The sequence below is a fragment of the Rhinopithecus bieti genome, unplaced genomic scaffold, assembly GCF_001698545.2.
Source record: "Rhinopithecus bieti isolate Rb0 unplaced genomic scaffold, ASM169854v2 scaffold_11380, whole genome shotgun sequence".
Classification (NCBI taxonomy): Eukaryota; Metazoa; Chordata; class Mammalia; order Primates; family Cercopithecidae; genus Rhinopithecus; species Rhinopithecus bieti.
The window spans coordinates 2,216,222-2,230,084 of record NW_016807225.1 but is presented as its reverse complement, the minus strand read 5'-3'; the positions used below and the strand labels follow the sequence as shown (position 1 = coordinate 2,230,084).

At 39.3% G+C, this 13,863-nt stretch overlaps 1 protein-coding gene across 23 annotated transcripts in view; it reads right to left on the bottom strand.

Moving 5' to 3' along the window:
* Positions 1-13,863, bottom strand: part of TTLL5 (tubulin tyrosine ligase like 5) — a 300,796-nt gene that overhangs the window by 234,863 nt on the left and 52,070 nt on the right. For all 23 annotated transcript variants that reach the window (XR_001887070.1, XR_001887069.1, XR_001887071.1 and 20 more), the window contains exons 10-12: positions 10,335-10,436; positions 8,482-8,573; positions 7,605-7,712 (exon numbers count right to left, since the gene is read on the bottom strand). Coding sequence is in view for 20 of the 23 variants with exons in the window: in XM_017880546.1 (XP_017736035.1) it covers positions 7,605-7,712; positions 8,482-8,573; positions 10,335-10,436 (302 nt within the window). In the remaining 3 variants the exon portion in view is untranslated. The remainder of the gene's footprint in view (positions 1-7,604; positions 7,713-8,481; positions 8,574-10,334; positions 10,437-13,863) is intronic.

The window sequence follows — 13,863 nt, the reverse complement described above, 5'->3', positions numbered from 1 at the left end:
TTTTTTTTTTTCTGAGATGGAGTTTTGCTCTTGTCTCCCAGGCTAGAGTACAATGGTGCGATCTCGGCTCACTGCAATCTCTACATTCCAGGTTCAAGCAATTCTCCTGCCTCAGCCTCCCAAGAAGCTGGCATTACAGGCGCCTGCCACCATGCCTGGCTAATTTTGTATTTTAGTAGAGATGTGGTTTTACCATGTTGGCCAGGCAGGTCTCAAACTCCTGACCTCAGTGATCCACCCTCTTTGGCCTCCCAAAGTGCTGGAATTACAGGCACGAGCCACTGTGCCCAGCCAGTTTCTTCCCCTTTAATCTCTTTAATCTTCTCTGTTCCCTTTTGAGGAATAATTTACATATGATGAAAAAGTTAGATCTAAGTGTACAACTTGACAAGTCTTGATAATTGGACATATCCATGTAACCCACATGCCTATCAGCCCACACAGAATGTTTCCATCACCCCAAAAGGACCCCTTGTGCTGCTTCCTGGTAAGTATCCTGCCGTTTCCCCCATCCCTGACAACAACTAGTCTTATTCTTTCACCACAGATTAGTTTTGCTTCTTCTAGAATTTCACATAAATGGAATCATATGGTATATACTCTTTTGAGTCTGGTTTCTTTCATCTACCATGTTTCTGAGGTTCATCCATCTATCATTGCTTTTTGTTTTCAGGCAGATTTATCAAAGTCTAATTTACATACAATAAATTCACCCTTTAAAAGTATACATTTTGGTGAGTTTTGACAAATAGATGCAGTTGTCTACCACCACAAGACACAGGACAATTTTAACAAACATTCCCTTTTGCACCACTCCAGTCGCACTCCCACCCTCAGCAACCACTGATCTTATTTTTGTCTGCTTTCTGCCTTTTCCAGAAAGTTAAATAAATGAAATTAATGTAATATGTAGTTTCTTGAGACTGGCTTCTTTCACTTAGCATTGTGCTTTAGAGATTTACCTATGTTGTTACACATACCAATAATGTAGTTCATTCCTTTTTATAGTTGAGTAGTATTCCATTATATGGACATACCACAATTTACTTATCCATTCAACAGTTGATGGACATTTGGATTGTTTCCAATTTTTGTCAATTATTACTAAAGCTGCTATAGACATTTGTACACAGGTATTCGTAAAAACATATCGTTTCAGTTCTTCTGGGAAAATACCTATGAGTGAGATTGCTGCGTCACCATGGTAAGTATATATTATCACAGCATACCTCTTACCACCTTAGTCATTTCCCTAGCACTTGCCCCTCCTAATTGTAGGCCATTCTTCAAGGTCATCAGAATTATACTTTTCTTAAAAAAACAAACTTAACTCACATAGAGATAGGCAGTGAATTGTTCCAACAATAGATACTGATGTCAGCTTGGTTCCTAGAAGATTTTAAGTCAGTCACTGCTAGTAACGTTGTACCGTATTCCCTTTATTGTAATTCTGTCATCCTAAGCTTTGGGTCAAATTATGATAAAAGTTAAAGAAAAATAATAATAATCCTATTGCTCCCCTGCTCAAAAACTTCTAGTGGCTGTCTGTTAGCTACAAGATGAATTTAAACTTGTCAATTCTTTATATTCTGGCCCAAATCCACCTCCACAACCCTATCTCCTATTCCCCCATTCTATGCACACTACATCTAGTCATACTTCTTACCATTTCAAAAAAATCACATCCTGTCACGACACTGTATGTTGTTATATTACATTCCTGCTGTTAAAAATGGCTAGTGTGGATCCCCTAGGCATAGCTAGTAACTCTTAGACATTCCTAGAGCACCTGAGTCACTTATACTACTTGTACTGTCATTTATCATTTCATGTCTGCTCCTCCCTATCACTTGAGGGCAGGGTCCATGTTTCATTCATTGCTGTATTACAAGTAGCCTGCACCATAACTAGCACATAGGAAATACTTCAGAAATCCTGAATGAAAAAAATATATTTTAAGTGAAAAACAATGCACAGTTTTCGAGAAAGACAAAATAATTGGCAGCCACTTCCTACAAAATAACCCTGATCACAAGACTTGAAATATTTATAATAAAGCCACCAATCATAAAGAAAAAAAGAGAGATTCTTAGGAAGAACTTTACATATTAAAGCTGTATTAAGAAAAAGCCCGATAAAAGATAGTTTAGGGAGAGAGGGGAAAAAAACATTTTCTCAAGAAAATAATAATCCATCCAAGGCCTAATAGATTACTTAACATGTCACACCACTAATTTTGGATCAATCCACTAACTCTCCCCAGAAATAAAGTCCCAGCTGAAGCTGTCGTCCCTGAGGCAATGGAAAGTGCTGACATTAGCCAGAACTCACTGCCACTGAAATGCTATTGTATGAAGGAAATTCTTTTTACCTTGGCTTTGGATTCAAACTGAAAAGCTAAAGAGGAAGTCTTTATATGGGGTCCAGAAGGAGAATTTTAGAAAAAAGCAGACCCACAAGAATATGAAAAGAAAATGCCCACAGCAAATTTGTTCGGTAGTCCAAGAAATCAATATGCTATCTGGTTACCAGATGTAAAGGTAGATTTGAAAGGAGTATTTAGGACTAGAGCAAAAGGAGTGTCCTTTCCAGGCCTGATCTGCTAGAAAGGATGATATCATTTTTCCTGAGATCCAGTTACGGCAGAGCAGAGGGAGAATCCAGGATATGGGGCATGCCAAAAGTGGCCGGACTCATAAGGACATGTCTTTATGTGGGTGGAGAAAGAGCCAGAGAGACCTGGCTCCCAAATTTGGCTTTGCCATTTATTAGCTGCATGACCTAGGACAACTTATTTAACCTTTCTGAATCTTTTTTCCATGTCTATAAAACACAGATAATACCAATCAAAATTGCTGAAGACTAAAAAGAAATAACCAGTGAAAACTAAATTAAAGGAAATAACCAGTGTTTGCTTGATAAACAGTAGATACTTCCTACATAAGTTTCTTCTGTAGTAAACTTCCTTTCCCATCTAAACAGGGGTATATGATAAACCAAAAAAGGAGATTATTTCAAAAAGTGAAGAAACTGATGACTCTCATTATTTTTCTGTGGGTGGCCAAGTAGTTTACATTGTTGGAGAATGTACGCTGCCTGCTTTCATTCTTCCAACAATTATTTATGGACACCCTCTCTATAAGAACCTCAGGCTACCCTGTGAAATGGTCAAGAATGGTAGCAATAGAAAACCAAACCAGGTATCGTTCAACAGAGAGGTGTTCTGGGGGCATGGTTGGTCCTGAGCAAACATGTCACTGGGCTCTGATCACAACAAGGCCAGGCTGATCAGTTCTACAAGTGGCCCCACAACTTGTCCCCATGATCCCAGGCCCGGGTCACAATCCATGACTTCAGCCATGCTCATACACAGAGACAAAGCCACTGTCAGCAGCAACATCTTTAAAGAACAGCTAACATCCTGTTGTTTTTGGCTGTTTTCTTCAACTGGTCAAAAGCTATTCTCATAGCCAGTTGTATCTCACAATGGCAATTTGCTAAGGATATTTAAAGGATTGCTGTTTAAGCATATTATGTCACATGGTACCATATTTTCACAGTCTTGGAAGGCAGCAAAAATTAGATTGTAAAAAATTTGTCTTATTGAGGGAGGCATAAAAAATTCTATAAATCAAACTCTTAAGATCAAGATTATTTGATTGCCAAAACCCATCTTCTGAAGCCCCATAGATCCAAGCTGAGTCATTTTGACCTGAGTTATTTCACTCACTAACTCTAGAACCTGGGACAAGAGTTCATTTCTCAGGGTTTCAATTTGTACATCTGAACTAATTATTCTCTAAGGTCCTTACCAGATGTGCAAATCTAGGAAAAAGCATTAAATGACAAAGTTTCAGGTAGTTTGTATAGGTTCTCAAGTTTACATTTAAACACTAATAGTGCAATGGAGATATGTATAAAATTTGGTTTGAGAGGAACAAACTTGATGACAATACACTGCTGAAAGGCTAACCTATGACTTGCCCACAGCAGGAACTGAAGAAAAGTTGAATGTATAAAAAAATAGGATGGGATATTGAAGATACCTGGAAACATAGTTGAGCATTACAGGTGGTAGGATGGGAAAGAGATCATAGGATACAAACACTGAGATAGTAAGGGAATGTCCCTGGCAGAGATTCATAAGATGGAAGGACAGGAACAACCACCAAAAGAATATAGTGAACCCCATGTCTGGTCTGTTGGTTTCCCCTAAAAGCACCAATGCTCTGTTTAAGCCAAAATCTTCTGGGAAGCTTTCAATTCCTGTTTACTCTAAAATAAATGGGAAAAAAAACTAGCTTATTCCTTGTAACTTAAACCCCAGGGGAAGTTAGGAGTCAGTGGGAGGCAGAGACTCATACAAACATACACACGTATACAGAATCATATCTGATGGGATGAGGTTAATGAAGCACACAAAATCCCAGGGCTGACAGGAAGTGGAATTAGAACCACAAAAGCCAAGAAGATAGTCAACAACTTAAAAAACTCCAGATGCATTCAGTTTATTAAAGCTGAATACAAGTAGGGAGGAAGAAAGGAGACCCATGGCTGATGAAATGGACTTATGGGGTATTTCACTGAGTCAGAGAAAGTCACAGCTTCTTTCACGTCCGAACATTCTATTGCCAATAAGTTCAATAATGAAGCTCCCAAGCTTCCAAAAGGCAATCAAGTTGTAAAACAAACAAACCAAAAAAAGGAAACATTCAGAAAAGGTTTTATAATTAACTAGTTAGAACAAAGATTTTTACAGCAAGGGATATCAGAAATTTACCCTCATATAAGAGCCAAGTAGATGTAGAAAAATAAACTTTTATTTATTATTTAAATCTAATGAGAGTTATGCTCCTAGTCCCAACCCCCCAACCCCATCCTCAAACAGTCTACAATAATTCTAAGAGTTCTAGGCCATTACCAAACCAGATCTATTGGGAAGTCTACTGTCAGGCTACCAGAAAAGCAATTAAAGCAAGTGCCAATCATTCACTCAAGAAACATTTCCTGAACATCCTCTTAAGAGCAAAAGATGCTGACATGCAACCGGGCATGGTGGTGCACACCTATAGTCCTAGCTACTCAGGAGGCTGAGGCAGGTGGATCCTTTGAGCCCAGGAGTTCAAGGCCAGACTGGGCAACATAGTGAGATCCTGTTTCAATTTAAAAAAAAGTGCTAACATGCATGGTGGGGGCAAAACTGACGGAGATATTCTTACTGTCCTCAAGCAGTTTCCAGTCGGCTACAGGAGACAAATACACACATGACTACCAGACAACATACAGATACTATTGTAGAGTTACAAACAAACAGAGTGCTGGGGGTATATGGGCAGGGCAGGCTAACTCTGGGAGCATTAGAAAAAAACATTACCAAAGAAGTGACACTTGACTTTGTCTTGAAAAATGTCCATAATTGATTAGGTAAAGTAATACAAGAAAGGCATTTCAGATACAAGGTAAAACAGGTGCAGAGGTAGCGAGCAAGAAAAGGACCAGGTTTGGTAGCTCATGCCTGTAAGCCCAGTATTTGGGGAAGCCAAGGCAAGAGGATCACTTGAGACCGTGAGTTCAAGGCTGCAGTGAGCTAAATATGATTGTGTCATTGCACTCTGGTCTGGGTAACAGCGAGACCCTGTCTGTAATACAAAACTAAACAAACAAACAAACAAACAAAATTTTAAAAGGGGACCAGAGAAATGTTGAAAGCTCTGGTTTGGCAGAAATAGAGTGAAATGGGAAGAAAGGACACTATTATGAATTCAAGAAAATAAACTCAGACACTGCTGAGGAAGTGTATGTATAAACAAAACATCATGATGTGATAGGAAAAGAGAATGATCAAACAAGCACAGAAAAGCATAATGCATAGTGAGGTCACATTTCTACAAAAAGTTTTTTAAAAAATTAGCCAGGCAGGATAACACATGCCTATAGTCCCAACTACTCGGGAGACTAAGATGGGAGGATCATTTGGGCCCAGGAGGTGAAGGCTGCAGTGAACGGTGATCATGCCACAGTACTCCAACCAAGGCAATAGAGCAAGACCTTGTCTCAAAAAAAAAGAACAGCATGAGGGAGGAGGCAATGTGGAGAACTAAATCTTAGAAAAGAAATGGCAGTGTGCGAGGCACAGACAGAAGGAGAGTTTTTAGGCCAAACAGCAGAACTCATACAGTGGCACAAAAGTACAGAGTGCTTACAAGTATAGTATAGTACAGCTGGATTATAAGGTATATGAGGGGAAATGGAATTCTAGAAGAGTTACCTGAGTTACCTTAGAAGGCTTTCAGGTCATATTAAGTTTCCATTATACAATTTAAGCCTAGGGAACCATTTAAGGATTTTAGAAGACATGATCAGATATGTATTTTAAAAAGTATATTACAACCTCTTCTTTTCCCATATAATTTTAGGTCCTGATTTATCTACCATCTTCTACTAGATCTCAACAATTCCCTTCAAGTGTCCCTCAAATATAGCCTGTTATGATAATCTGCTAAAGAGATCAAGAATTATGACATCTAATTATAAAAATAACAAATAATTTGTATTGAGTACAACGTAAGGGCCAGACATTGTGTCAAGTGCTTTGCGTGCATCATCTCATTTGATCTTCATGGTACTCTCAGGAGGTAGACACCATCATTACTGCCATTTTATAGTTGAGGAAACAGGATTAGAGTAACTTGCTGAAAATCACAAAACTAGATAGGGATATATATAGTTACAAACTAAGGCTGTCAGGCTCTGAAACCCATGTTATTTCCGTTACTCTGCCTTCTAAGCAAGCCATGACTCTCATATCCTTACTACCTGTATCACTCCACACCACACTTTAATCATCCTCCCCATTAAAGACCCTAGTGTATTTTACTAACAAAGCCTAACACTGCCAAAAGCCTATGTGACTTTAAAGACATTCACATGGGCAATCACAAATCCATTCATTTCCACACAGGAAGCAATGTCCATAGGCACCCTCAGTGCTACCATCATAGCTAGGATCAGTAGGTAACATTTCCTGATCCTGTAGTTGTGAACTGCTTATTCTTTCTCTGTGCAGTCAGGGAGTTGGGGGTGGAGTGGAAGGGAAGGAGAAGGGGAAGAGAAAGAGGAAGAAAAGAAAGTGGAAGAGGAATGGGAGAAAGAGAGGAGGGGGAGGAACACACTAGAAAGAAGACTCAAACAAAAAGGAGGAGTCATCGGAAAATGGGAGAAAGCACATACTGGTACCAGCCAGGGCTTCTTGGAACTGTTCCCAGTCTGGCTGCCAAGGAGCTCTGGAATATATTTGTTAGAGTTGGATTCCTGTACAGTCTGTTGCAGACTTTTTCTGACTGCACTCTGACAGAAAGACCAACACGTTCGTTCCAATCCCTGCTTCCCACACAGAAAGCTAGTTATTCCTCAGGGGACTTCTGACCAAGCTCACTATTGGCCTCTTAGTAGGCTCTTCATATGCTACATAAGCTTAGAAAGAAACAAAAGTCCATCACATACCTCTTCCTGCTACAGAATCACTAAGCCTCTCTACCCAAGAATCCCATCCAACTTCCCAAGATCCTCTTCACAAACATGTTAAGCTTCTCGAGTCTCCTTACCAAAACAACTGCTGCGATGAGGAACAAAGGTTTTACAGGCAGTAGCAATAGCTAGTTCAGCAGAGATTATCGTCTTAATGATCAGGTCTTCTACATGGGCCATCAATGCTGCAAACAAAAATTTTTAAATTTCAGACTCAATACCAAAATACACGGATTAGGAACTGGATTCCAGATAACAATGTAACTATGAAAGCATGCGTGCTCAGTCAAAAAAAAGTCTCTATATGGCAGACTTCTGAATGGGTGCTATGGAGGCAGGCATATCTGTGAACAGTTCAACACAGTCAAGAATGTAGGTGCCAAGGGATACCCTCAGGTGGCCTCTTATGACAAAAGACAGACACCTAATGGAATAAGAGCCTCACTTGTTTCTTACACTTCCCCATGACCCTTTCCCTTGTGAACTGAGACAGTCTCTTTTGGCACACAGTTTCCCATTCTGCTCAAGGCTCAGCAATTGTGCCCATTTTGATTTGAAGCCCTGTGCTCAAACAGTGCCCATTCTCCAGCTCAGCAACATGAATGAGAGAGATTAACTTAGAAAACTCAAAACTTGGGGCCAATATGGAGACAGGCAATTTGTTATATAAAAAGCTGACCATATTTTAGTCAGCAGTTCAACATTCAAGAAGGGTACATTCACTAAGAATTAAAGGAAAAAGTTACGCCTTTCAGACCAGAAACAAGAAAAGGGATTTTGAGGGTAATGGAAAACCTGTTCCCCAGCTTGTCAACTGCAGGAAAAAGTAACACCAAGGACAATCATCCCGTCTCAGCAACACTATCAAAGCAATAGAGAATGATTCCTGGCAAGAGACGATGATAAAGTTATCCAAAGAAGAGAAGTCAAGAAGGAAGAAGGCCCAGTACTCACCGGTTGTATCTCTGCCTTCTTGTTTCAGGTACCTAAGCATAGCACTCATGCTCCATTTGTTTCCATAGTCCTCCACTTCTGGATCATCACAACTAAAACAAATTAATAAAGTCACATATGTAACTAGGCTTGGCTATAATAACAAGATTCTTTGCAAACAGCCTTCTTGTCTTTTTAAGTTTTGGTTTTTTTTTAAATTCACTTTGCTGACTTCCAGTTACTCACTTTTCTTGGTCCTTTTTGTCATATATCCTTTCATACCAATTTCTTCAATGGAAATGAAAATGCATGTAGTTTGCCTTTTTCAAGAGGGTGGGGAAGAAGGCAGCAAATTCTTTAACCAAACAATTATGCATCAAGAAAGAGTGAGAGCAATGTGTGAAAGAAGGTAAACTAAGAATGGTTACAATAAATTAACAGATAATTAACCCTTGAGGTGAATGTCACCTGAGTACACAAAACAACCTCTGATGCCATTTTCAGACCAGAACTGAGTTGGGATGGGTGAGTGAGTTAATCTGGTGCAGCATGCTGGTGAAATAATCCCACACAGAATTGCTTTGGCATCTGAAGCAGGCTCCCTCCTCTCTGGCAGTAGACATAGCTTTTCTTGATATTTTTTGAGGTATCACTGAAGAGAGAGTGCACTGGAGTGACAGTAAGAGTGGGAAGGTATACTACTGCTATGGCAGCGGAGTGGCAAACGGCACAGCCTCCCATGAATATTGGAAGAGCCCTGCAATCTGGAACCTGTGTTTTGCAGCTGTCTCCTCACTCCCTACCAGCATCCCACTTTCCACCAATTGTGCCTTTGCTCATCTTTCACAGTGGAGGTGTGATCTCTTCAGTCAATGCAAACGCTGCTCAAAGGACATTTGACGAAACCTATATAGCTTCAGCAACTATTCTATCACTTCCAGATTCCTTTCTTTCTTTCCTTGGACCTGCTAAGAACCTATTTTTAGTCTGAGTAGAAAGTAACTATTTGGGTCTCTTTTCTACTTTTCTACTTTCTGGCAAAATGATCAGGATGAAAGAAAACAGAGCAAAAAAAATATTTCCACACAGCTGGGCTGGTACTCCCTTCCACTGAATCCTTTGCTGAGATGGCCTCATTTCTTTCTTTCTTTAATTTTTTCCTTTTCTTTTTCTTGATCATACAAGTATTTGTTTTACAAAAATTTAGAAAATACATAATAGCACAGAGAAGAAAATAAAAATCACTCACTCACAATCCTACCCACTATAGTTAAGCTAAATTAACACTTCGGTATTACTTCTGGTCTTTTCTTCCTCCCCGCTCAGCAAAAATAAGCAGCTTTAGATATCTCATATTCAAGCAAGAACATAAGTTGCATGTGCTATCTGATAACCTGCTTTTTCCACCTACAAATATACAGTAATGAACATTCTTATCGCTGATCCTGCGTATACATCTTTTATTTCTTAAGGTTAAGTTCCTAGAAATGGAACCGCAGGGTCAAAGGGTACAGACATTTTTTAAGCTTTTGATATGTTTGCCAAGCGCTGAAATGACCTCATTTCTTAACTTCTAAAACGTTCCATATGCCTATTAAATTCCCATCCCTAAGTCAAGTGAGGGAAGGCAATGAGGAAGAAAAACTTGTGAAAGCACAATTTGGTAGAGAAAGGTGACACTGTTAACTGGGGAGGCAATGGAGAAGCAGCAGGAGATATGCCTCAACACTGTTAAATGACTAACAGTTTTCCATAAATGGTACATGGACATTAATGTAACGTTATCCTCCAGTGCCACATGTTACCTTTCCACCTCTACAACACCCGCATCTGAGACTGACACCTCTGACTTCTGGCTCAGACACAGCCAGTACCTGACATAGTCTCCACTCTTCTTGTTCACACTGTAGTTTGTCAGATGCATGAACTGGTTCCGAATGTTCTTGGCTCCTTGATCATATCGCACAGTTGCAAACCTGATAGAAAGGAAACAGGTTAAATGCCAGGAAGAGTTTCAAGGACATACAGGCTGGAACTGAGGATCAATGAGATAATAATAAAGGAGGGTAATATCATTATCTAACAAATACCGAGTGCCTACGAAGTGCTAACTCCCATTCTAAGTGTTTTATAATGTCATACTTTATTCAATCCTTAAAGCAACCCTATGAAGTAGTAGATAATATTGTATCCAAGTGGAAAAATAGATGTGAAAACGAAATGTGGTCTATTAAGTAACTTGTTCAAGATCACACCAACTCCAAAACCCATGTACTTAATCACAACAAGACACTGCTTCTCTTATATAGAACATTACACCAATAGGAAGAACGAAAATTGAAAATATAGCTATTTACAACCTGGGAAATTGTGTGTAGGATACTGTGACACAGCATTAGCTGGTCAAGAAATAACAACTGGCTGGGTATGGTGGCTCATGCCTGTAATCTCAACGCTTTGGGAGGCTGAGGCAGGAGGACTGCTCGAGCCCAGGAGTTTGAGACCAGCCTAGGCAACAGAGCAAGAACCTATCTCTACAAAAAATTAACAAATTAAGCAGGCGTGGTAGTGTGCACCTGTAGTCCCAGCTACTTGGAAAGCTAAGGCGAGAAGACTGCTTTGAGCCCAGGAGACAGAGGCTGCAGTGAGCTGTGATCGCACCACTACACTCCAGCCTAGGCAACAGACACACTTACTGAGTGCCCACACAGTGCCTGGTACTACAGCATTCAATGAAAAAAATTAAGCAAAAAGAAAAAAGGACAGCACAGCTATATACAGGCTTAGAGCTCACATCCATAGAAAGAATAGAACTGATCCATAATACTCATTTAAAAAAGAATGATAATGACAGCATTAACAGCAGACAAAGCAAAACAGCATAAATATGGGCACAGTGCAAGAGACTTAGTCCTGAATTTGGAATGAAGGCAAAAGAAAGAGGAATAAAACATGGAGCCCGCTGAAAACAGGGAAGCAATATGATATCCTGGACTGTTGTCAAAAGAAGACCAAAGTATAAAATATATGTGCCTCTGAAGGAAGTAACCAGGGAAAGAGAGAACTTTCCAGTGATGCTCAGTATCAACAAAAGGACACTCAAGGCGAATGGTTATGGTAAATATCAACCCCTGTTTACATACCACTGTAACCATATCACCCTTCACTAGACTGGTTTTCCCAAGAGGCATATCCAAGTGTGTGAAAAAAAAAGGAAGGCCACAAGTTTATTTTCATATGACTTACAAATTATTTACATATGCTTACTCAGACTATGAAGTCAACATGAATTTTCACCACATTAAAGGTCAGCATTAAAAATTTTTCCTCTTCTCTGTTTCTTCTCATCCACCCACTATCTCCACTCCCTAATTCCCTGTACCAGAAATATACAAGAGCCAAAGAAAGAAAAGTGAAAAGAAAAAAAACCCAAACCCAAAAAACTAAAATAAACAAACACGAGGATAGGAAAAAGGATGTGGACAAAGAAAATGATGACTAGGCTAAAAGACAAGAGTTTGATGAGCATTATTACGTCTATGCTTGAGAAGGACCCCAGATTTTCTAGAAACTTCCAACTTCCAGTAGTTATCACTTAACTTCTAGCCATGTCACATCCCAGTGCCCTGGTGAGTAAGCCTTGCCTATGCATCCCAATCTTCCTCTGATAGACTGTCCAAGCAAGTTGAAGACAGTCATTCTCTGAATTCTTGTGAGATGCAAAGGGGTCCCGTGCTGGCCCCAAAGAGGCTGCCTGCCTCAGCCAGACATTACCTCAAGGTGACATCCCTCCTGCCATCCTCTCCCCGCAATGAATAAGTTAGAAGGAGAGGAAAGCTTCTGCTTCAGAAAAAGAGGCTTTTCATCTCTTGTAGTTACTACAAGTACCTGATCTAACTTGGTCAACATGAAAAGCCTGACAAAAGTCTGTGGTAAGCTGGAATCTGGTACCAACACATTTGTCATTCTTACATTCTTTTCTTCAAGAGGGCTACACATCTTAAAAAAAAAAAAAAAAAAATTCATGTTTCTTCTTCCTAATCCTCCTTTTCACTGGAGTGTTTTATTCTGAACCCCAGCAAGGATAAGATTTCTAATATCAAAGCGTGGAATTCTAAACTGAGTGTATGAAGCAGAAGGAAGCAAAAATTAAAGTGAAACAAAAAAGCTTAAAGGAAAAGTTCCCCTGAAGGGTGAAAGTGCTCCACTCCGTATCTCCCTCAGTCTAGTGGGGAACATATACTACGTAGAGAAAAGGTGTGTGTGCTCATCTTTCCTCCTACCCCAGTAAAAGCTTATAGCTATCACTAAAATCCATATTAAATAAGCCATCATCAACATCTGATCACTATTTTCTTTTTTATTGTCTAGACCAGAGGTCTCATTAGTCTTGAATCTGACCTACTGGTCAAGTTCTGATTAACCTACAAAAGCTTTGTTTTTTTTTTTTAAACTTTAATTACCTGAACAACATATAAAAATCAGACCTTCCTTCTTGCAACCCAGTGGTAGCCAGGGGCCACATGAGGAAGATGGTGAGTAACCAAAAAAAAAAAAAAAAAAAAAAAAAAAAAAAAAAAAAAAAAAAAAAAGGAAGATGGTGACTAGGATGGGAAGTCAGCCAGAAACAGAAGGAGGTTTTCTAAGCAGGGTGGCCACCAAATAGAGGTCTAAATCCATATAAAAACAGCATCTGAGTGGGACAGTGGCCCAGTGGGGTAATGAATCTGGCCACATACAAAGGAATTGAGCAAATAAATAAATATATTACAGATACTGGGAGCCAGATTTCCTGCTGTTGGAGAAGAGATTTTAAAATATGAAAAGCAAAAAATGAGAAGGAACTCTGTAGTTTTGAACTAGAATTGTGCGTACTAGTATAAACTTCTGTTTTTCAACAATACATTAGAGACATATATGGAAATATAGATGTACGTGTATATGTACATATATACATAATTTCCTACCTCTGTTCATGGCCAGGATCTGAAAGCAGAAATGCCCCAGGACAGTCAGCATATCTAGCACCCAGATATTGATTTCTAAATACTATACTCCATGAAAAAGCAACCAGTGCTCCTTGGAGAAATGGTTGATTTCAGGGCTAGAACAGAGAAAGAACAAGATGAGCCAGAAACATCTTGTGCTCAAAGAATGATAAAGACATGTCAAAAGGACACAAAGCCAGCTTGAGAGGTCTCCCATTGGCCAAATCTGGGACAATTTGAGCATCAAAATAAATCATGATAGTAAATAATTATAACCCATTAAATAAAATAGGAATGCTTGAGTCTGCATTGGTATAAATAAATAGATGAATAAATAAATAAGAAGAGAAAGCTCTTCCTTACGAAAAAATGCCAAAAAATAAAAGTAAAAGTTATGATGGAATTAGAAAATCAT